Source organism: Psittacula echo, assembly GCF_963264785.1.
Source record: "Psittacula echo genome assembly, chromosome: 3".
NCBI lineage: Eukaryota > Metazoa > Chordata > Aves > Psittaciformes > Psittacidae > Psittacula > Psittacula echo.
The window spans coordinates 72628221-72647482 of record NC_137736.1 but is presented as its reverse complement, the minus strand read 5'-3'; the positions used below and the strand labels follow the sequence as shown (position 1 = coordinate 72647482).

Below are 19262 nucleotides of genomic sequence, written 5' to 3'. Positions count from 1 at the left end.
TGTCTCATTAATGTTTGTCTGTGAAAGTTTTCTCTGGTCTGAGTTATCTATAGATGTACCTCACCCCCATGGCTGTCTTTTGTATTTGTTTTCTCTCTAGATTATTATTCAGTAGCAAAAAAAGACGTATTATGTGTTTGTCTGCAACAAAAATAAAACTAGGCAGCTGATAAGAGTAATGATACCAAAGTGGAGAGATTGAGAATGCAGATTAGGGATTGTATGTCTTATCAGTGCTGCGCCTACCAGCTTTTTCCATGGGGGATATCTGATTCCAGGAGACCTTTATATTATGTATACAAGCTTATGTCAATGCTAGAGACTGTTATTTATATGAAAACATAATATGACAGCAAATAGGTTTCTGTTAAATTAGCATTTATATTACAGAATAAAATTTATATTTGGAACATGCTATTTAAAAATATCTTAAGCATTGTAGAAAGTATTAAAAGTGCGAGGAGACTTTGATACTGGAAATGATGCAGTAACGTGAATGTGAAGTAAGATGTACTGATTAAAGGAAAAGAGCTGAAATACAAAGCATTAGACGTATCACAAGTGCTGATGCAGGCAGAATGCAGCATGGTATAATGCACATGTAAGATAAGAGAAAAGAAAGCATCAACGAAAATCAGTCTTTGGTTAAAACACATGAGAAGATTTTAAAGAAGAGTTGTAAGTGATGCTGACAATGTTCAAAATACAACTCCCTCTCGTTTTAGAGGGAGTGCTAGTAGAAAGGCACTTAATAGGGAAAAGGAGGGCTAAGGAGACAAGTAAAAGCAATTGAGTGTGAAGTCAGAGAGAACAAATTCAGAAGTAACTTGAAAGCCAGGAGGACAATTTGGATAATGGATTTGCAGCTGACAAACGCAGAGAGCATTATAGAAACCATGTAGAAGTGAAGTAAGAGGCTTCTGTACGCTTGGCTCTGAAGAAAGCCTTACAGAAGGTGGCTTAAATCCATCCATGTACAAGGACGTATAGGGTATGAACCGCATTTTAAAGAATCAGGGCTCATGTTATTTGAGGTGTTGCAAACCTAGACAGGCTTACAGCTTCATTAAAGAAGAGAAATTTGCATTTTATTTGAATTAGGGTTAAAAGCAGATCCTAAAGATTTGTGGTACTTGCTCTGTCATTCATAGATGCATTGGTCCTCATCTTCCCTGCTTACACAAGGCTATTACCCCCTCGTCCACATTTGCAGATAAACATCATCTGAAACTTTTATTTTTTCTAAATAAACTTATTTTGGACAGAACTGGATTAAGGGTTCATTTACACGAGCAGAACTGAGGTGAATATCTGAGCTTGGGTCCATGATACTCTAGGTCAACTGCACAATGTGTGTGACTGCAACCTGGATTTAATTTGAGGGCACTGCATTTTAATTTCACTGGCATTATTAATGTGGCAGCCTTTGTTGTAGCGATATTGGTGCTACTGCAGCAGGTTTGCTGGCAGACGCTGCTACTCTGGCTGCTCAGTGAAAAAGCCAATGGCAAGATTTTCAGAGGCATTCCAAGAATAGCAGGCAACAAGATAGTAATCTGGCACCCACACATAAACTGCCTCCTTCCCGTTCCCCAAACCCCTAAAAAGAGGAAATCTCACTCAATGGGCTGCAAAATGGAAGGTGGGTGTGACATACTGTTGCACACACGGTACTGAATAACTGCAGCAGATGGGAGCAACTTTGAGGAGGAGGGAGACAGAATGTGTCTCAAACTGCTGCAAAATTAGAGGAAGACAAATGTTTCATAACCCCATGAGGTGGGATACATGCCTGCGTTCAAACAAGCAAACAAACCCCATCTTTCAGATTTCCCTCCAAGATTACAGCATGGCGCATGGGCCTGAGGAGTAAGCTTGTGCTTGGCTGCTCCATGGAACGGCACCTGAGCACCATGATGTGCGTGACAGAGACAGATGAGTTCTGCTGAATTAGTGCTGTCCTCCCTGTCACCCCCACACTTACCCCGCACACAAGTCAGGGTGGCACTGTGATGTCTTCAGTTGTTCAGTTGACATCCAACAGCTGATTAGATGGGAGGAGACCTTGGGCTTCTTTTGCATATCACATGCTAACAGGAGAAGAGAGGAATGTCTAGAAGATAACTCAGTGGGAATCTGAATTGTAAAACCATGACACAGCTTGCAAGAAACTGATTCTTTGTCCTCTTCCCAGCTCTCTGCACCTTTTGAATTGCATAGATATTTCAGATTTAATGCAGTGTTTTAATAGACTTTTCTTAAAATTCTCCATAGCTGAGATTGGGGATTTTGATGAAACCATAGATCGTGAACACTTGGCGAAGAACAAGTATATACCTCAGCAAGAAGCACTAGAAGACAAAATCATGGAATTTCACCGTGGCCACACGTAAGACTTTTTTGTTCTTGTTAATGGTCATCTTTTCCTTTAGAGTAGTTCTAACTGTAAATACGTGCTACATCATAAGCGCAAAAGAGATTTGGACCTCTGAGTTTCTCAGAGGTTGCTTCTTAAAAAATGTTCAAGCCTATGAGTTTCCTGAAGGTTACTCCTGCCTTTTTCTCGTCATCATAACAAGATGTTTAAAGAGCAATTGATTTTAATATTCATTCAAGCATGCGATGATTTTACAGTCTATTTCATACAAAATGCTTCAGTGCTGATTTTCTGCATGCAGGTATGACTGCAAATGATGACTGATCAGTCGGGCACTTCTGACAACAGTCTTTTTCATTTCAAGGACATCGAATGTTGCCTTTTCAACTTTCCATCCTTTTCACCACCCATCTAGAGATGGGTGAAGGAGTTTAGCAATAGTTCCAGGAAAAGCGCATACTGCTTGCAGAATTAGGGATTTGGGGGAATACAATTCAAGATGATGATGCACATTGGTATCCTAAGGCCTGGAGAAAAGACTAGTGGTAAGAAGATGGTTAAAAGAATTACAAATACAGCATACAATAGTTGGAGTTTTTATGCTGTTGAGAACACTTTCAAGACCTGAATAGTCTCATTTTGAGCTAGATTGAATTAGATACGAGTGGTAAGGAGTTCTATAGCAGTAATAATCAGAACTTCTGCATAATTCTGTCATGATTAATTTAGTGCTCATGGGTCCCCAACATTTATGTTAAGGTTTTAATGTCTTCTGTGTCACTTAATTTTGGTGTTGCATTTACTTTTACAATGAGCAATGTCCATACACATTTCTGGTTTTTTGTTTTGTTTTGATTTTTTTTTTAATTATTATTTTTTAGGAATACAGCATGTTTTTCTAATGGGAAATAGAAAGACAGGTAGTGAATTCTGTTAAAGTTAATGGTTCAAAATCTGGCTGTATCGCTTGTTTCAGAATTGGAGCAATCAAAATTTCTCATAGACTGTAAAATCTGTGGATTCTTTAATACTGATTTAGACTAAGATAAAGCTGTTGTTCTACCTGATATAAATCTGGGAACATAATAAAACCATACAGATCATGCACCTCTGACAGGTTTCAGTCTTTCTGATGAAATGTCTCTTTGTTCTCTGAAGGACCTGTTAATCTCTATTAAAATGTGTGATGGATTTTTGTGTCTTCTCTGTTTTGTTTCTCAAGGGGACAGACACCAGCAGAGTCAGACTTCCAGCTTTTAGAGATTGCCCGCCGGCTAGAGATGTATGGAATACGCTTGCATCCAGCCAAGGACAGGGAAGGGACAAAAATCAACCTGGCTGTTGCCAACACAGGCATTCTGGTGTTTCAGGTTAGAGCTGCTCAGGACATGACTTTGTACTTTATAAAGCACAGAGATTTACAGTAATGAGAATTTAGGACCTGAGCCATGTCTGAAAGAATTTGGTTGGGAAAATTCAGGAACTTCCACATTTTTTCTAACAATGACCTTAAACCTTTTATAGCTGCATTAGGTCCTTCACTTCCAGGGACTCTTACCTGATTTGCTTGCACAGGGTAAAACTCCATTTACGGCTACAATGTGCTGTTCAAGATGCAAACTGATCCATAGCTTACAATTTGCAAGCTACTCATGCTGATACCTCCTACATATACCAGAAGGTAGGTATTGCAGGTGTGGTGCATACTAAATGGATGTGAAGCAGGGACAAATTAAACAGCAGACAACAGGAATACATGGAGAAGGATGTAATCTCTGCAGCATTACTTTGTCAGAGTTTTGCAATTTTCTTGACCAGCCTTGGCCATTCTACTTTTGCTGAATCCATGAATCTTACTTCTTTCCCTGAAAGATCCAAAGTATTTTCCTTAGATTTCTTTCCTCTTCTCTCCTACCTCAGTCAGCCTAGCAAATGTTCATGAAGCATAATTAGTAGATTTATCAAATTCTTGTTCTGCAGCACCCTTTAGGTAAGTAACAAATTGGGCTTTTACAGTTGTGAAGGTACAGGTAGTCAGCTGATATAAGCTGCTTTCACCTCGGATGGAATTGTGTCTGCTAGCATCCAAAATCGTATTTACCTCACTCTGTGTTAAAAACAGAAAGTTAACTGTTCTTTAAAATACACAATTTTACACTTGTAATTGATTATTCATTTTAATTGTTTGACTATAGTTAAAATACTAACGTTTCCAACTTACAAAGTACTTTCAGTCCTTTTATGAAGAAAAACAAACAGCAACAAACCCGGAATACTCTGACCCAAATGCTCTGAAATAGACATTAAAAAAACCCCCAAACCAACAACAAAACCAAATATATATATATATAAACTCCAAACAACTTAATGTGTGGCTAGTAAAACCCCAAAACTGAAGCATAGGTTGAAGCATCAGAACACCACAATGATGTTAGAAATGCACATAACTAATTGTATGTTCAGGCCCATCTGCTGCTCCCCCACAGTATTTTCATCAGCTGAATTACTGAATTGCAAAGCCTTGTAAATTAAGACTGTCTTTTACCTGAAAGTACATGTTCACTGACCTCACTGGCCTGATTTATAAAGCTCTAAAATTCAGTCATCTCTCCTTGTCCTAATGTGTTTGGGACTTGCAGAACACATCTTTTATGAACTTTCAGAAATGCTTGGAGATTTTGTTGGGTCAAGCTCCAAGACTGAATGATGAAGTCAGGCTCTAATGTGCTGGAGTCTGTCCAGCAATTGGTATCTGGCAGTAAGCTTAAGGCTTCCTTTAAGCACTTCACAGGGCAAGAGCCTTAAGTTCATCTCTTTAGTTTGGATATAACTGATAAATATTGAACTATGAAAACCTCATTAGGAGAAAAATAAAGGTTCACTCCCAAATGATACAAGCACAAATGACATATTTTAAAGCCTGTCATTTATTTAGAATTCAGTGTCAGTGCTGCTGAATATTCTAAGGGAGATTAATTATGGGATTCTTAGACAGCAGGTTGACTTAGCAGAGATCTTCACACTGTCATTACTCCTACGGCGTCTGGTGATGGCACCCAAATCAGCATGGGTTTCTGCTTTTAGCAATTCTATAGGAGCTCTCAGAATTTTGCACTGTAAGCATGTTTGTACTAAAGTCTTTACTGAACAAACTGCTGTAATGAGTATTTTAAAGTAATACAGCAAATACTTTTAAACATGGGTAAGATCGAGACTTCTGGGGGGTAGGGGCTAATGATGCAGTGTCTGAGAATTGTACTATTCTGAAGATAATTTCTTTCAGGCTTGCTGTTTGCTTCAGGATTTTGATTGCTTTTTTGGGAAAAGCATTTTATGACTCTTTACAGACTATTTATTTATTCAAGTTTCATTTACTTCCATTGCTCCCTATGATAAAAGGTCAGAATACTTCCAGTTCAGTTGCTGTTTTTCCCTCAGTTAAGTAGTATTTGAAGGGATGTTTATTTTGCCCTGTAGACAGACTAAGAGGGAGGAAATCTACCCCACCAAAGTGGGGTGACACATTATGTGTTTGGATTCCCTGCATTCTCTGTAGCTGGTAAAAAGAGAAGGAGGCACCTCTGGGAGGTGACTTGGTCCAGTGAAGATTGGAGTCGGCATAGTGAAACGAGATAACATCATCTGGGCAAAAACTGGACCACTCTGTTTTGTGCAGTTGGTGTTGAGTCAACTCAATATACCTAGTCCTAGGTGCAAGAATTTAATTATAAGTATCTGCTTCTAGTCACAGTACCAGTTGCCTTATGGTTTGCGTTATCAGAGAATGAATGATAAGAAAAACCATAATTTCAAGTGAAGTGAATAGATGATTTATTTATGACAAGCTTACTCTAGTGGTTTAGGTTTCTCCAGATCTGGAATACTTAAACTCTGCTGTCTTTTTAATCTGTAGGGTCACACCAAGATCAATGCCTTCAACTGGGCTAAGGTTCGAAAGCTGAGCTTCAAAAGGAAACGTTTTCTTATCAAACTACGGCCTGATGTGAATGTAAGTTCTTGTCAAGAATTGATGAAGTTCACAAAAGGTTATTTGGTAACTTTCTACTCACAGATCAGACATATGTTTTTATCACCTCAAGAAGATTTCTTTATTTAAATTAATTTCTCATGTTCACTGTTGGTACTGTATGCATCAACCTAGCATCTCAGGTGAGAGTCCTAGCAAAGGAAATGTTAACTGAATGTCACAGATTTGTCTTCTGGCTGTGAGTCTGGTACTATATCATCAATTCTTAAGTTGTAGCATGTAAACCACCTCTTCTCATTAATTTTATCTCTGTCATATTTGTCAGTGAAAGGCAGTTAGAGCAATAGCTCTGATGCTGTCAGTCAAATTGTTGTCTCAAAGTGGGAAGGGTGGGACCTGTTAAGCCTAAAAGGCAGTGAGGAAAGCTTTTTGTTTGTTTTTTTTTTTTTGTAGCATAGCATGTCTTTGTCAATGTAGATCTCTGTAATTCATGTTGCTTGCTTCTTTACATTGCAAATGCTATCTCTGTTTGCAGAGTTCATTCCAGGACACCCTGGAATTCCTTATGGCCAGTCGAGATTTTTGCAAGTCTTTCTGGAAGATCTGTGTGGAGCATCATGCCTTTTTCAGGCTTTTTGAGGAACCTAAACCAAAGCCTAAACCTGTTCTTTTTTCTAGAGGTTCATCATTTAGGTTCAGGTAAGACCTGCATTCTTCTTCCATCTTTGTTGCCTCCCCATTTCAAAATCACATCCATAATGATCTAAAATTAAACCTATTATTTTCACTTTCCTTTATTTATATTGTAGTTTGCTCCTTTATATTTTCCATTGCATCTTCTCAGCCAGAACAGGGCAAAGAACACTAGGGAAAAAGCCTGCATTAATTTTGTATTAGGTGTTGCAAACGTAGCTTTCTGGAGGTATGATATAAAGTGTATAGATTCCAGCTGTTTTCACATAAGAAAATCCACATGTGTCCTAAGCAACACTAGCTGGCAACTTTTTGGCACTCTGAGATCCTCTGCTTCTAGCATGGTATCTTTCCTGTGTAACAGAGTAGAGATTTTTATTTCCATTTTAATTTCCATTGCATGTTGCTGTGGTAAACCCATTTCTGTGCAGTTAAAAGCAATGGCTTTTCTTCATGCTGAGACCTTTATGCTTGCAAAGGATTCATGTGAGATGACCACCTATGCTGAGACCAAATCCACTTGCAATGTTGTTAAAGCTGTAGAAAAGTTTTTAACAGTTGGGTTAATGTGTTTTTTTCCTTACACTGACAGGAGACTCATTGTAGATACTGTATTGCATTGCATATGCTGGGGGGCGGAAATCCTTTCATTTATAAAGTTTATTTTGTTTGCAAAGCTGATATAAGCTGAACAACTAGAAACCCTCTTTGCTGAGATAAGCTGTACACTCCAATTGTCTTGCACAAGAACGCAGCAGATATGCCCATTCAGTCTCTCTTTCCACTTTGTTTCTTGCCTGCAAAGTAAATTAATCAAGATGGAAGGACCTGTGTTAGAGTAAACAAGCTATAACTTGTCAAATTTCTGCCTGAGTAAATAGAAGACTGTAGGTCCATTCAACTTACCTTCTGCTTTAGAGAGCAGGTTTTGGCTATGTCTTCCAGTCAGTGTGGTCTGTGCTAAATAAATTCAGTAACTTTTTCCAGGCCTTGTGGTAATTCAGTTGGTTGAAAGCTTCACATGAACAGGAGGAATTTGGTTCTCTTTTGAGCATTCTTGAGGTGTGGGTTTCCTTTATTGTTCCCAGTTACCTTTGGAATTTATAACTTTGCACAATAAGAAATGCTGGGCTTTCTCACTACTTTTTCGCAGCCTGTAGCAAAAAGGGTGAAAGGGATTTCCAGCCTACATTTCTGCAGGAAATATATATAAGCTTAGTTGACATTTTTCATAGTAGTAACTGAGTCATGAAGTGCATTTCTGCTCTTTTTATCTTGGTTTCGTGGTTTACTCATGCTAGGGAAGGCTGGTATTTGACTCAAAATGATTCAAGAATATTTTCTGTTCCATGAGAGGAAAGCTTAAACCCTGCTTTGCTTTTTATTGTGGTGACTTCCCAGTAATGTAGTACCCCATAAAGGGCACACAACAGAATTTAAGCAGCTCTGAAATAGCATCCAAAAGTAGCTCTGTAGGGGAAAAAAAAAAAAAAAAGAGGCAAGTAATGTGCAAGTTGATAAAAATATGTGTCTATTTCTGTGTTTTTCTTCCAGTGGTCGGACTCAGAAGCAAGTTCTTGACTATGTTAAAGAAGGAGGGCACAAAAAAGTGCAGTTTGAAAGGTGAGAGGAAATAAGTAACCTGTTCAAATTTTTTTTAATCAAAGAAAAGTAACAATTTCCAGGTAGTTATATTCTAAGATCTTGGCACCAGTCCAAGTTAAAAAAAAAAAATAAAAAATCCTTCTTTGCTGGTTTGACAGTTTATCACTTGTATAATTCCGCTTTGGTCCTGCATATTTTGGTGGAAGTTGGTATAACCCATGGTTTCCTTAAAGTCAGCATTTTTCAATCTGTTTTTCAGCAGTGAATGTCTTACCATCACAGGTAACTTCTTCCCATATTGATTTGCACTCTCTTTGGTGGGTTGTCATTAATGTATAGGAACAGGGATATTCAGCTCGTAATAATACTCAAAGTAACAGAAGTAGGCATAGCCAACCTCAAGTGGATTTCCCCTCCAGGGAAATCTTCCAACCTGAGAGAGCCGGTTCTGTCTGAGCTCATCTTGTTTGTGATGAACTGAAAGTAACGGCCAAGATGCCACAAAGGCCATGACAACAGTTCCTTGCTTTTGAGTCATGTTCATGTGATAGACCGTTTTTGCTTCAGTGCCTCTCCCTTTTCTTACAGTGATGTGTTTGCAGCACATAGTGCATTGAAATTTTACAGAAAGGAGGAATGTTAATGTGGTTGGGAGCAAACTTTTATGAAAGCTGCTATTGAGAGGTTTAATTTTAGAAGGCATTTCTCTTGATTCCTATTTGTAGGAAAATAAAAGGCAATGGAATGGCTTCTTACTGTGATTTTCCTTTTATCTCCAGGAAACACAGCAAGATTCAGTCCATCAGGAGTCTGACTGCACAGCCTTCAGAACAGCATACAGAGGTGCCAAAACAAGTCAGTGATGTTGATGAAACCCTGGCTTATGCCTTTTAGACATTTCCTGTTAGATTACCCTGATTACTGTTTTTAAAACTCCAGGAGCATAGATTTCTGCTCACTTACCATTTAACTGGGAGCTGAGGAGACCTGGGTGTCATAAGTTTTAGGTTCTTCAAGTAGGACAGGTTCATTTTAACTGTGGAATAGTGTTACTACCAGACAACCAGACAAATATAAATACAGAGCTTATCTGAAAAAGCTGCAGTCTGCAGTGTTATTGCTAGGGTCCTGGGTTCTATTTGGTTATTGCATCTGGGAAAAGTTTAATTCTTTTCCTTAACTGGGGAGTCTTAGTTGTCCGTGACAAGGTGTTTTGTTGTATTAGCCAGGGAGAAGAAGAATTATTTCCTTAGAAAAATTACAGCTCTGAGCATTATAGTCATTATCTATGGTAGATACCTAAAGTATTTGTCTTACATTATTAGCTGCTATGCATTAGGAGTTTGCAAATCCAATAGGAGCGAGGTTGCACCAGCTGCATTTTCCTAGGTGCAGCTAGTAGTAAGGCTGCAAATGTATTCGCTATAGACATCCACATAAATGCAAATATACAATGTGTATACACAATCCAGCCACATAGGTAAAAGCAAACAGAAAACAGCACTCCCACAAGCACAGTGCCGGTGGCCTCACCCTGTTACATTCTTTGGCTGATCAGGATGCAAGTTCATTAGTGAAGAATATACATACGTATATACAATATGGATCCTTCCCACAACTGGTCTTAGACACTCAGTCTAGCCAGTAGTGGGCTCCTGGATCCCTAGATCTCCCAGTGGCTGGACATACAATCCTACAAGGCTCACATTCCCACTCCAGTTACTGGTGCTCAGATATAGAGACACACACATGTGTGGGTTTCTCCAGTAATTCATCTTAGACAGTCTGTCCAGTAACTGACACTTGGATCCTTGGGTTCCTGGTTGCCTCAGCCACAAAGACAAACACATGAAAGATACCTCTCTGATAGCTGGTACAGACTTAAGAAATTGCTAGTAATTGACTCCCAGGCCCAATGGTCTTTCCAGCATCTGGCTGGCCTGACTTACGGCTGCTTCAGTATGTGGCTTCCAACTCTTATGCTACTTATCAACTACTCCAGTTGAATGCTCGCTAGCAATTACACATTGACCTACCTAACCAGCCAGGTCTGTTGCTTTGGTCTCTTCAGTTGCTGCTATCCCAGACATACCCAGACCATGGATGGGGTGATGGCTCTCTTGGGACAGCATCCAGAGGAGCCAGGTCAGGGAGCTCCATTTTCCTGACTAGGATATTGGGGTTCCTCCAACTGCCAGTGTTTTTCTGTGCTCATCTGTGTTTGTTGAGGCAAACCTTTAATCACATAACTTTATGTTAGATAAAACTTAAATGACGGGATCAAGCTACTAGGTTAGTGTATTTAAGAATGCTACCTGAACCTTCACCTTCATTGCATTGCTTCCTTTTGATATTCACAGTCTCTCTCATTTCTGCAAATCTAAGAGCTTCAGAGAATTCTATTACAAATGCAGCCCATTTGAACTATCTTTTAGCATTTTAAAATAACAAAGACAAGCTCAGGTAGGTAGACCATAGCTACAGGGCCAGATGCGACATATTTATATATGCAGAAAAGTCAGCCCATGAACTAGTGGCAGGTGTGCTCCAGGGATTGAATGTGGGGTGCTCAAAAGCCCACACATGGCTTTTTTAGTGTATATAAGTGGGCTGTGCAGAATTTGTCTCATGTGTTTATCTTTTCCTCCACCTTCTCAGAGTAGTGTGGACAGGTTGATGCTCTGGAGTGTTGATGGCTGCCTTAGGGCATGGAAAGACCTCAAATACCACCACATTGTCTGCCTTCTCTTCCTTTGCTTAGCTTATATATTTTTCTGTTATTTAAGATCAGAGACCTCTTTTTTTTAATTGTATTTGTTTTGAAGCTTGGGTTACCTCTTCTGCTTTTAAGAGATTCCTATGTTGTACTGTGAAAAATTCTGGTGCATAATTACACGTACCCCTTTCACTCCGGCTCCCTTCCCTCCCACACCTCTCCCTACCCCCTTTCCCTCCCCCTTTGTCTCCCCCTTGCCTTCCCTTTTTTATCTTTCCAGAGCTCTAGCTTTGCCTATGGAGACGACAATGATACTGCAGCAGTGCAGAGCTGCCGGCAAGGAAAGGAATTGAAAGCATCACCAAAAGACACTGGACAGCACAAGAGCCATTCCTTAAAGAAGAGCCCAAAGGAAGGCAAAAAGGTGGATGGAGCAGTGGTGTCAGCAGTGGAGGAAGAAGAAGAGGCTACTAAGGACAGGATGCAGCAGAACAGACCTCAATCACAGCAACCAAGCACAGGTCCAGCTTCCAGGGCTGCTCATGGCAGCAGCACCTCCATTCCTTTCATTGACTGCAGTGATGTAGATAGCGAGTATGATCTGCTCAGAGGACAAATAACCCGGTCATATTCCCAAACAAATGACAATTATGAGGGTGATTTGACCAGTGGTGCCTATATTCACTACAGAGATGAAAATTGCAATAGAACTAGATACAGGGATTCCTCAGCTTCTCTAAAGTCTTCCCAGTATCTCTCTGAAGAGTACCTTGATGATGATAACCCAGCTAATATCTCTTTCTACACTGGAGGAAGCCCCAGGATGCCAAGGCACAGCTCACTGGTTGATGAAATGTTTAGAGGGCCAGGGAGCCGTAGTCCACTGGCCACTCCATTGCCTCCCAGCAGCAAAGGGTCAAGCCCTAACATGAGCCTGAGTAGAACTGGCTCTCAGGGTTATGTCTCAGAAAATGGGCATGACTGCAGGGTGAGGACTGGGGAGGAGGATAGCCATGACGGCCGTGGCCGTGGGTATTGCAGATATTCTCCAGGTTCTCAACAGTCTCGTGCACAGAAAAAAGCAGATCTCTGCAATAAATCAGTTACAGATCCATTTATCCTAAGTCAGATATCCTCAACCTCTGGACAAGAGTATAGATCAGAGAGGTATTATAAAGGAGGCGGCGTGGCTAAGGTGTCTTCTCCAGAAGGCAAAATGATGGCCAACGGTATGCCAGCTGGGGCACAATCAAAGCATAGCCCAGTGATACAGTCACTGCATGCCAGTGGCGTGGTGGATCACATGGCTGCAGTCCAGATGATGGAGGGCTCCACCAGCAGTGGGACAGAATCTAGCGATTCTGATTCAGAAATCATTAACCCCTTCACTCACCCCCTGGTGTTTGGAAATCCCATTGTACTGAGTTCCTCTCCCATGCCTAGAAATAAGTACTCATTTGGAAGCCTTCAGCTTGAGGAGGAGGTAGAGGAAGATGTGTCTGTTCGTCTCAGTGATGAAGATGGTGTGCAGGTGTTCAGCTGCTAGGGACCAGGGAGTTTAAGACCAGTAGATACTGTGATTGCTCAGAGTGGTTGCATCTTCTGTGGCTCATGAAGAGTGGCTGGTAATAATTTCAGTGTGTGGGCTGTTTCAAAGACTATCATTGTACTGACCAGCCAGAGGGAAGGGATGCTGGAAATACAATAGTAAGTCTCAATGAAGCTTAACAGAAGCACACCTCCTCTGAAAGGCAGGAGGATTGGAAAATTATTACTGATTGAGGTACCTTTGTAAGACTTTATACACTCACCAGTTCTTTGTATGAAGTCATATTTTAGGTATATATTGTAGCTACTTTGACATTTGACTAGTTATTTTGACAAAACAAACAAAAATTAAATTAAGTAGGTACATTGTGCTCTTTTGTATTTCTATTACTTTTTTTTTTTTCCTCTCCTGTATAAGGAGAACAACTAATGAGTGCCTCAACAGAGTTAGAGTTAAAAACTTGCAGCCAAATACAGGCAGCTTGGTATTCAGGACCAAGTCTTGTTGAAATCCTGAAATACACTGGAAAATCTTTTCATAACAAGAATGTGTTTGGTCTACTCATCTTCATAACTCATTTTATAATCTTAACTGATGAACTGAGGGTACAAATCAGGCATGTATACAGCAACAATGACAGAACAATGACAAGCTTTTTCTTCAGTGGGTTCAACAGGCTGATTTGGTGATGGAGATTTTGAAACTCCAAACTCTTCCTTGGGCAAGAAAGAGAACAAGATGAAAAAGATAATTCAAGTGAACAAAACACTTAGATTGAAATAGCTCTAACAAAGAGTGGTATTACTTGCAAGGCAATCCTTTATATCCTTTATCAGTGTGGTATAAAGATTAATTGCAAGGGATTTTTTCCCCCTCCTTTATTCTTTCAGTGAAATTATTATGGAGACATCAAAGTTTTGTGGTGAGTGATTTTTGGTGGGGGTTTTGAAATGGTGGCTGTTTAATTTTATTTTTTCTTTGATCATGAAAAGTCTTTCTCTGTACAGGATCCAATTAGTCTGTCGTAGGCAATTTTTTTTTTTACAGTGCCACCTCATAAATTTTTCATCCCCTGGCACAGAAAGATGGCACTAACTGTGGTCCAGGCTTTACTGTACATAGTGTAGTGAGATTTTGGCCCATGTGCAGAAAGACAGAGTGAATAATTCTTTGTAAACTTCAAATTCACGTGCTCAAAGTATTGAGAATTAAAGCTGTATCCTAATAAAATCTGATTATAGTTTCTTGAGTTAATTAAGGAAATCCAGATAAAAGGTGTCCTGTATAGAAAGTGTCCTGCAGTTATTAGAGCTGGGAGACAAGATGTGCTCTGTAACACTGGCCTTAATTTCAACTTTCATATATTTTTCTTGTGGGGGAGTGGAACTGAATCTGTGAATTGTAAGTGATGAACAGCAGCACTGACTGAAATGCAAGTTGCTTGCAGTGATCTGCATCATGCAGTGCATGCGTGCAGCAATAATAGTCTTCCCACATAAGTACTGATGAGTAAGTTACAGGAATTCGTAAATCTAGGCCATATAAAATTTTGAAGATTGTTTTTACAAAAATAATAAAATAAGAATTCTTTTTAATTTTTCTACTGCCTTGGTCTATGCACACTTGAAGAGTTTAATCTGAGTGAAGGATATTTAAAAAGATACCTACGGTAGTTAAGCATGTCTTGTTATATACCTTAGTTTTTTGCAGTAAAATATATCTTTGTGTAAATATAAGATCTAACCTGCTCATCTCCTTTAGTGTGTTAGCTTTTTTAAAGATTAGATACCTCATTTTTGAACTGGAAGATGTAAAGCCTCTCTTTAGGCAGTGATATGCTCTCGTGAGAGGGAATGCTCTCGTTTGTTCCTGTAGTTTAAAGCATGAATCAAGAAACAGCGAGATTGATAATTAGGGGTAAGCTTACTTGTATATTATTCTAAAAGAAGATGGTTTGTGTTTTGGATTTAGTATAGCTGTAAAATAATTGCCTTGAGCTTCTCAATATTTAAGATGAAATATAAGTAGTTGAAGCCTGCATTGACAGATAGCATGAGGTTGAGGAGTGGGTGCATTAGTCTTCTTTTGATTTGTTTGGGAGTTTTTTTTGCTGCCTGTGTAGCAAAAGTATCAGTAGTTATATAGTAAGGTACTAACAGTCTGGACAGATGGCTTAATTGCTTTGTTAGCCAGTAAAATTACAGTTCAGATAATGGATTTTCAGCAAAAAGGATTTGCAGTCATTTCTTCTACTTAGGAAAAGTGAATAGGTTTCATATTGTTTGGATTTAAGTGAATATGAAAGTGTTGTTTATTATTTTGCATCCTTTCAGATACTGTTTTCAGGCCTGATTTTTTGTTTCATATGCCTACAAGAATAATGGATTTATAATTTTATGAGAACAGACTTGCTGGTAGCTGGAGTTAGCCTAGTGTCTAATGAAGTACCTCAACAGCTTTTATTATTTTCCCATTTGAATACTATCCTCAAAAATGAAATATGAGGATTTTTCTCTGGCTGTTTCCTGTCATCTGGCATTTTTTCAACTTTAACTGTTTAAGTAGTTGTTGTTTCAACACATATGAAATTCTTCCAGTTTGAAGAAATGAAGTTTGTAAATTACATAGGAAATAATTTCATTGAGGATGAATCATTTCTGCAGCATTCTTATGCCACTGAAGTTCCGTTTAATATCAGTTGACAAGCATTTAATTAAAAACAATCTGTGGGCCAAATTCCTCCACCAGACATGTGGTTCATATCTGAGCGCTTGCCAAGAATTGTGAGAGAGCAGTTTTAAACTGATGTTTTCACATAGGATCAGGTCCCTTAGAACCCATCTGGTAGTTTGTTTCTGTGGGACAAATATAGAAGGACCTTGCAGGAAAGAACAGAAACCTTTGGGGGAGGACTACAGATGAGATGGTTCACAATGGACTACGGGTGAGATGGGAAGAGGAGCCAGTCATTTCAACTTAGTCATTGCAAGCATTGATTAATCTACATACACGGGTCAACAGCAGTGGTCTAAGCATACCTGTGTCTCAAGTGTAACAGAGATAGTTATACACTAAGTAAAAGATTTGATTCTTACACCAATTCCAGTAGATTTTGGAGTGTGGCTGATAGTACTTCTGATTCACTGTTCTAAATCTTTTATTCTCAATAATTAACTTTTAAATCCCATACTCATCAATGCCCAGATATCCTTAGGCAGTTGCTACAAATGAGGGAGCTGAATACCAGCAAGATCAAGCAGCTACATCTGCTGTGGATGAGTAGTCCTAAGCTGCCCATCTCCTGTCTTTACAGAGAATGTGGAGGAAGACTGTTGCTGGACTGCCCAGATGGCTTATCATTATACTGAACCAGCTCTATCCGTGTAGTTGAATGAATGTGGAAACTAGTTGCAAAAACACTTTATGAGTTTGTCCCAAGATAATGTGTAGGTGTAGTTAGTCTATAAATAAAAGGCACTCTGATTCTTTCTTTGCTCTTCCAACCACCTGATGACGTTCAGTCATACTCTGCAATGACAGTAGAAAAGTTGTGTCAGACAATTCTAAGTTTCTTCCAATGCAGCAGCTGGAACTTGCTATGTCCTGTTGGGATCTTCTCATGGAGGGGTTTTGTTTTTCAAATCAGCCTTTCCTAGAATCTAGTTTTCCTCAGTGACCTGAGATGTAAAATTTGGGAATAAATTTGGCTAGATGAAGGAAATGTGGATAGTGGCAAGTTTATGTAAGGGCTAGGAAGTACATAGGATATTGCAGGTATGGAGATTTAAGTAATTGATATCTGAATGGCCTAGACTACATTGTTTTCAATTTAAGACCATGTCCTCTAGCAAGCATAATCCTTGTGCATGGTGGAGAGGGGTGTTCTCTCAAGATGATCCCATTAACCATTGCACTGCACACTATATACAAATTATATTGAAGAAAAACGGGAAGAGACATTTCTGTAGCTGAAAAATGTAAACATGTAACTGAAGGTTTTTAGGTTTGCTGTATTTGAGTGTACATTATGTGAGCTAGAGGGAGCTGAGATCAGTTCTAGAGTAGATAGATGAGCACAGAATCATAGGATGGTTGGAAAGGACCTTAAGATCATCTAATTCTAACCCCAGTGCCATGGGCAGGGACACCTCACACTAGACCATGTTGCCCAAGCATAATCAAAGAGTTGCATGATAATAATTTGAAAAATTAAATCAATCTACCAGTTTGCTTCAAGATTAAAGGTCATGCAAAATCAGACAGAATTTTCTTGACAGGAGCATTAGTGATGCTGAACCTAATCATTAGAACTTAGAAAACAGTGAAAAAACAGTGGTTTGCAAATTTGTTCAGGTAGGGGGCAGAGTATTATTAGACCAGGGTGATTTAGGACCTCTATTTTTTCCCTTGAATATTTGTAGGGCTGGTTTCTGTTTGCACAGATGTTTTTGGAGCAGCTTTTATTAGTTGAAGCAGCTGTGTTCATTCTGAAGCAGTAACATTCACACCAGAAGTTCCTATCTGGCCTCTTATGCAAGTACAGATTGCATGTACAGATGTACATGCAATTATTTGGTGGTGACCAGAGAAAGTCAAATGGAAAATGGGTTAGACAGAGCTAAGACCTGTTTATAGCTTCTCCTTTTCTTCACTAAAGAAGCAGAAATGTTTTAAATTCTGTTGTCTTCTGTCCCACAATAAACGCACACGTATTATCTCCATAATTGAAGTTTCTTCTGGAGGGCTTCAGGGTTGGGAAGACAAAGGAAAAGAGAACAGGAAATGCCTTAAGCACACTGAAAATGTCTAGCCTTATTTATTTACAGTTCCCTTTGGCATAGGTTGCTTTTCACCCTTTTCCTGAGAGTTTAAAGCCCCAGTAGTTCCTTAGGGTACTCGGAGAGCAAAAATTGTGTTGGTCAGTTGAGCTCTGGTAGTAGACCTGATTTTGAATATTGATAACAGTGATTCCGATCTCATCAGTATGATTTATGTGCAATTAGCATGAATTGTGGCTATTTCTGGAACAGTTGTTCAGCAGAAGAAAGGATGTCTGATCTATAAATTCTGTCAAATACCATGTTTGTTTAAAGAGACTTATTTGTCATAATGAGGCATTAGGCTGCTGTCAGAGGTGACTTTAGAATGAAATTTTAATTGCTGCAATTTAACTTCTAATGATGAAAAACGAATTAATAGTCCAACTTTTTTTCCTGACCTCCACATGTGTGAGAAGGAGTTGGCTATCACTTACTTTTGTGGACACGGATGTGGACCACTGGAGATCCACTTCATTCATCAGTGAGGTTTGTATTGGCTGGAAGGGCTGTGAGTGTGAAGGGGCAAGGTTCTCTGTTCAGGCATGTATAAAGTGAAGGAAGCTGAAGTCTATTTTAGTCTTCCAGTAATGCTTCTCTCTCTGAACGGTGTAGTTTCTTAAGGCATTTTCTGTACATTTTAGCGTGCCTCTTTCCTCTTCAATTAGGGGATCAATCCTCTTCTCCATACCAAATAAGAGAGACCCTAAATATAGGAAGGAAAGCAAATCTTCTGGAACAGTTTCTTATATGTACACCTTTCTTCTGTTACCTGCTGTGAGACACAAATGGTAGGACAACAGTCCTTTTGTCAGAAACCCAGTTGTTTGTTGGTGTCTCCTACTTGATGATGAAGGTTTTGGGGTTTTGTGTCTGATGCACAGTGTTAACATCAGGAGGCACCAAAGATTAGAGTGATATGTGACCTTTCTCAAATGTGGGTAGCAGCAGACTCTGGTTTCAGTCAAGCTGCTTTAGGTGAAAATTTTGGCCATGCTGTCAGTTTCTAGAAAGGAAGGAAGTTTAAATCTTGGGAAATCAGAATTTACAAAATCTTTCCACCTCTATTTCAGTAACTTCTTTGGTTGCTGAAATAAGCCTAGACAAGGGCACGTATCTTATTTACTTATAAGGAAAATAATTCTTGTGCAACGTGTGGATCCTGAGCAAAGGCATCTTCTGCATTCCTCCGTGTGGTAGGCTGTGTGGTGTCATTGACATTTTAAAATGCAGAATTTCTACTTAAAACTCAAAGGCTTTATATGAATAAGAAGCCTAGTTTGAGTGACATGTAGCAGTTCTTTATAGAGTATTTTGTCTTCTGTTCTAATTCTGTGATCTATAAAGAGCGTGTAGAATAAGCTTGTTTTATCTTGTTTGTCATTAAAAGCAGTGAGCACTTAGTTTTAAATGTTAAGAGATCTGGAAAGCCTGTGTGCCTGGCTGAGCTGTGTATTCATAGGCATGTTTTTCACAATAAGAGATGGTGTTATTACAGTAAGGGGGTAAAGACCTTA

At 39.2% G+C, this 19262-nt stretch overlaps 1 protein-coding gene across 5 annotated transcripts in view; it reads left to right on the top strand.

Moving 5' to 3' along the window:
* Nucleotides 1-19262, top strand: part of FARP1 (FERM, ARH/RhoGEF and pleckstrin domain protein 1) — a gene marked incomplete at both ends in the record, with an annotated part of 174364 nt that overhangs the window by 115002 nt on the left and 40100 nt on the right. For 2 of the 5 annotated variants that reach the window (XM_080613338.1, XM_080613337.1), the window contains 7 exons: nucleotides 2275-2389; nucleotides 3600-3747; nucleotides 6291-6386; nucleotides 6901-7064; nucleotides 8613-8681; nucleotides 9443-9506; nucleotides 11660-11900. In XM_080613338.1, the coding sequence (XP_080469464.1) occupies nucleotides 2275-2389; nucleotides 3600-3747; nucleotides 6291-6386; nucleotides 6901-7064; nucleotides 8613-8681; nucleotides 9443-9506; nucleotides 11660-11900 (897 nt within the window). Of the gene's footprint in view, nucleotides 1-2274; nucleotides 2390-3599; nucleotides 3748-6290; nucleotides 6387-6900; nucleotides 7065-8612; nucleotides 8682-9442; nucleotides 9528-11659; nucleotides 11901-19262 lie in introns of all 5 variants that reach the window. The other 3 variants (XM_080613336.1, XM_080613335.1, XM_080613334.1) reach the window with 2 other exon arrangements.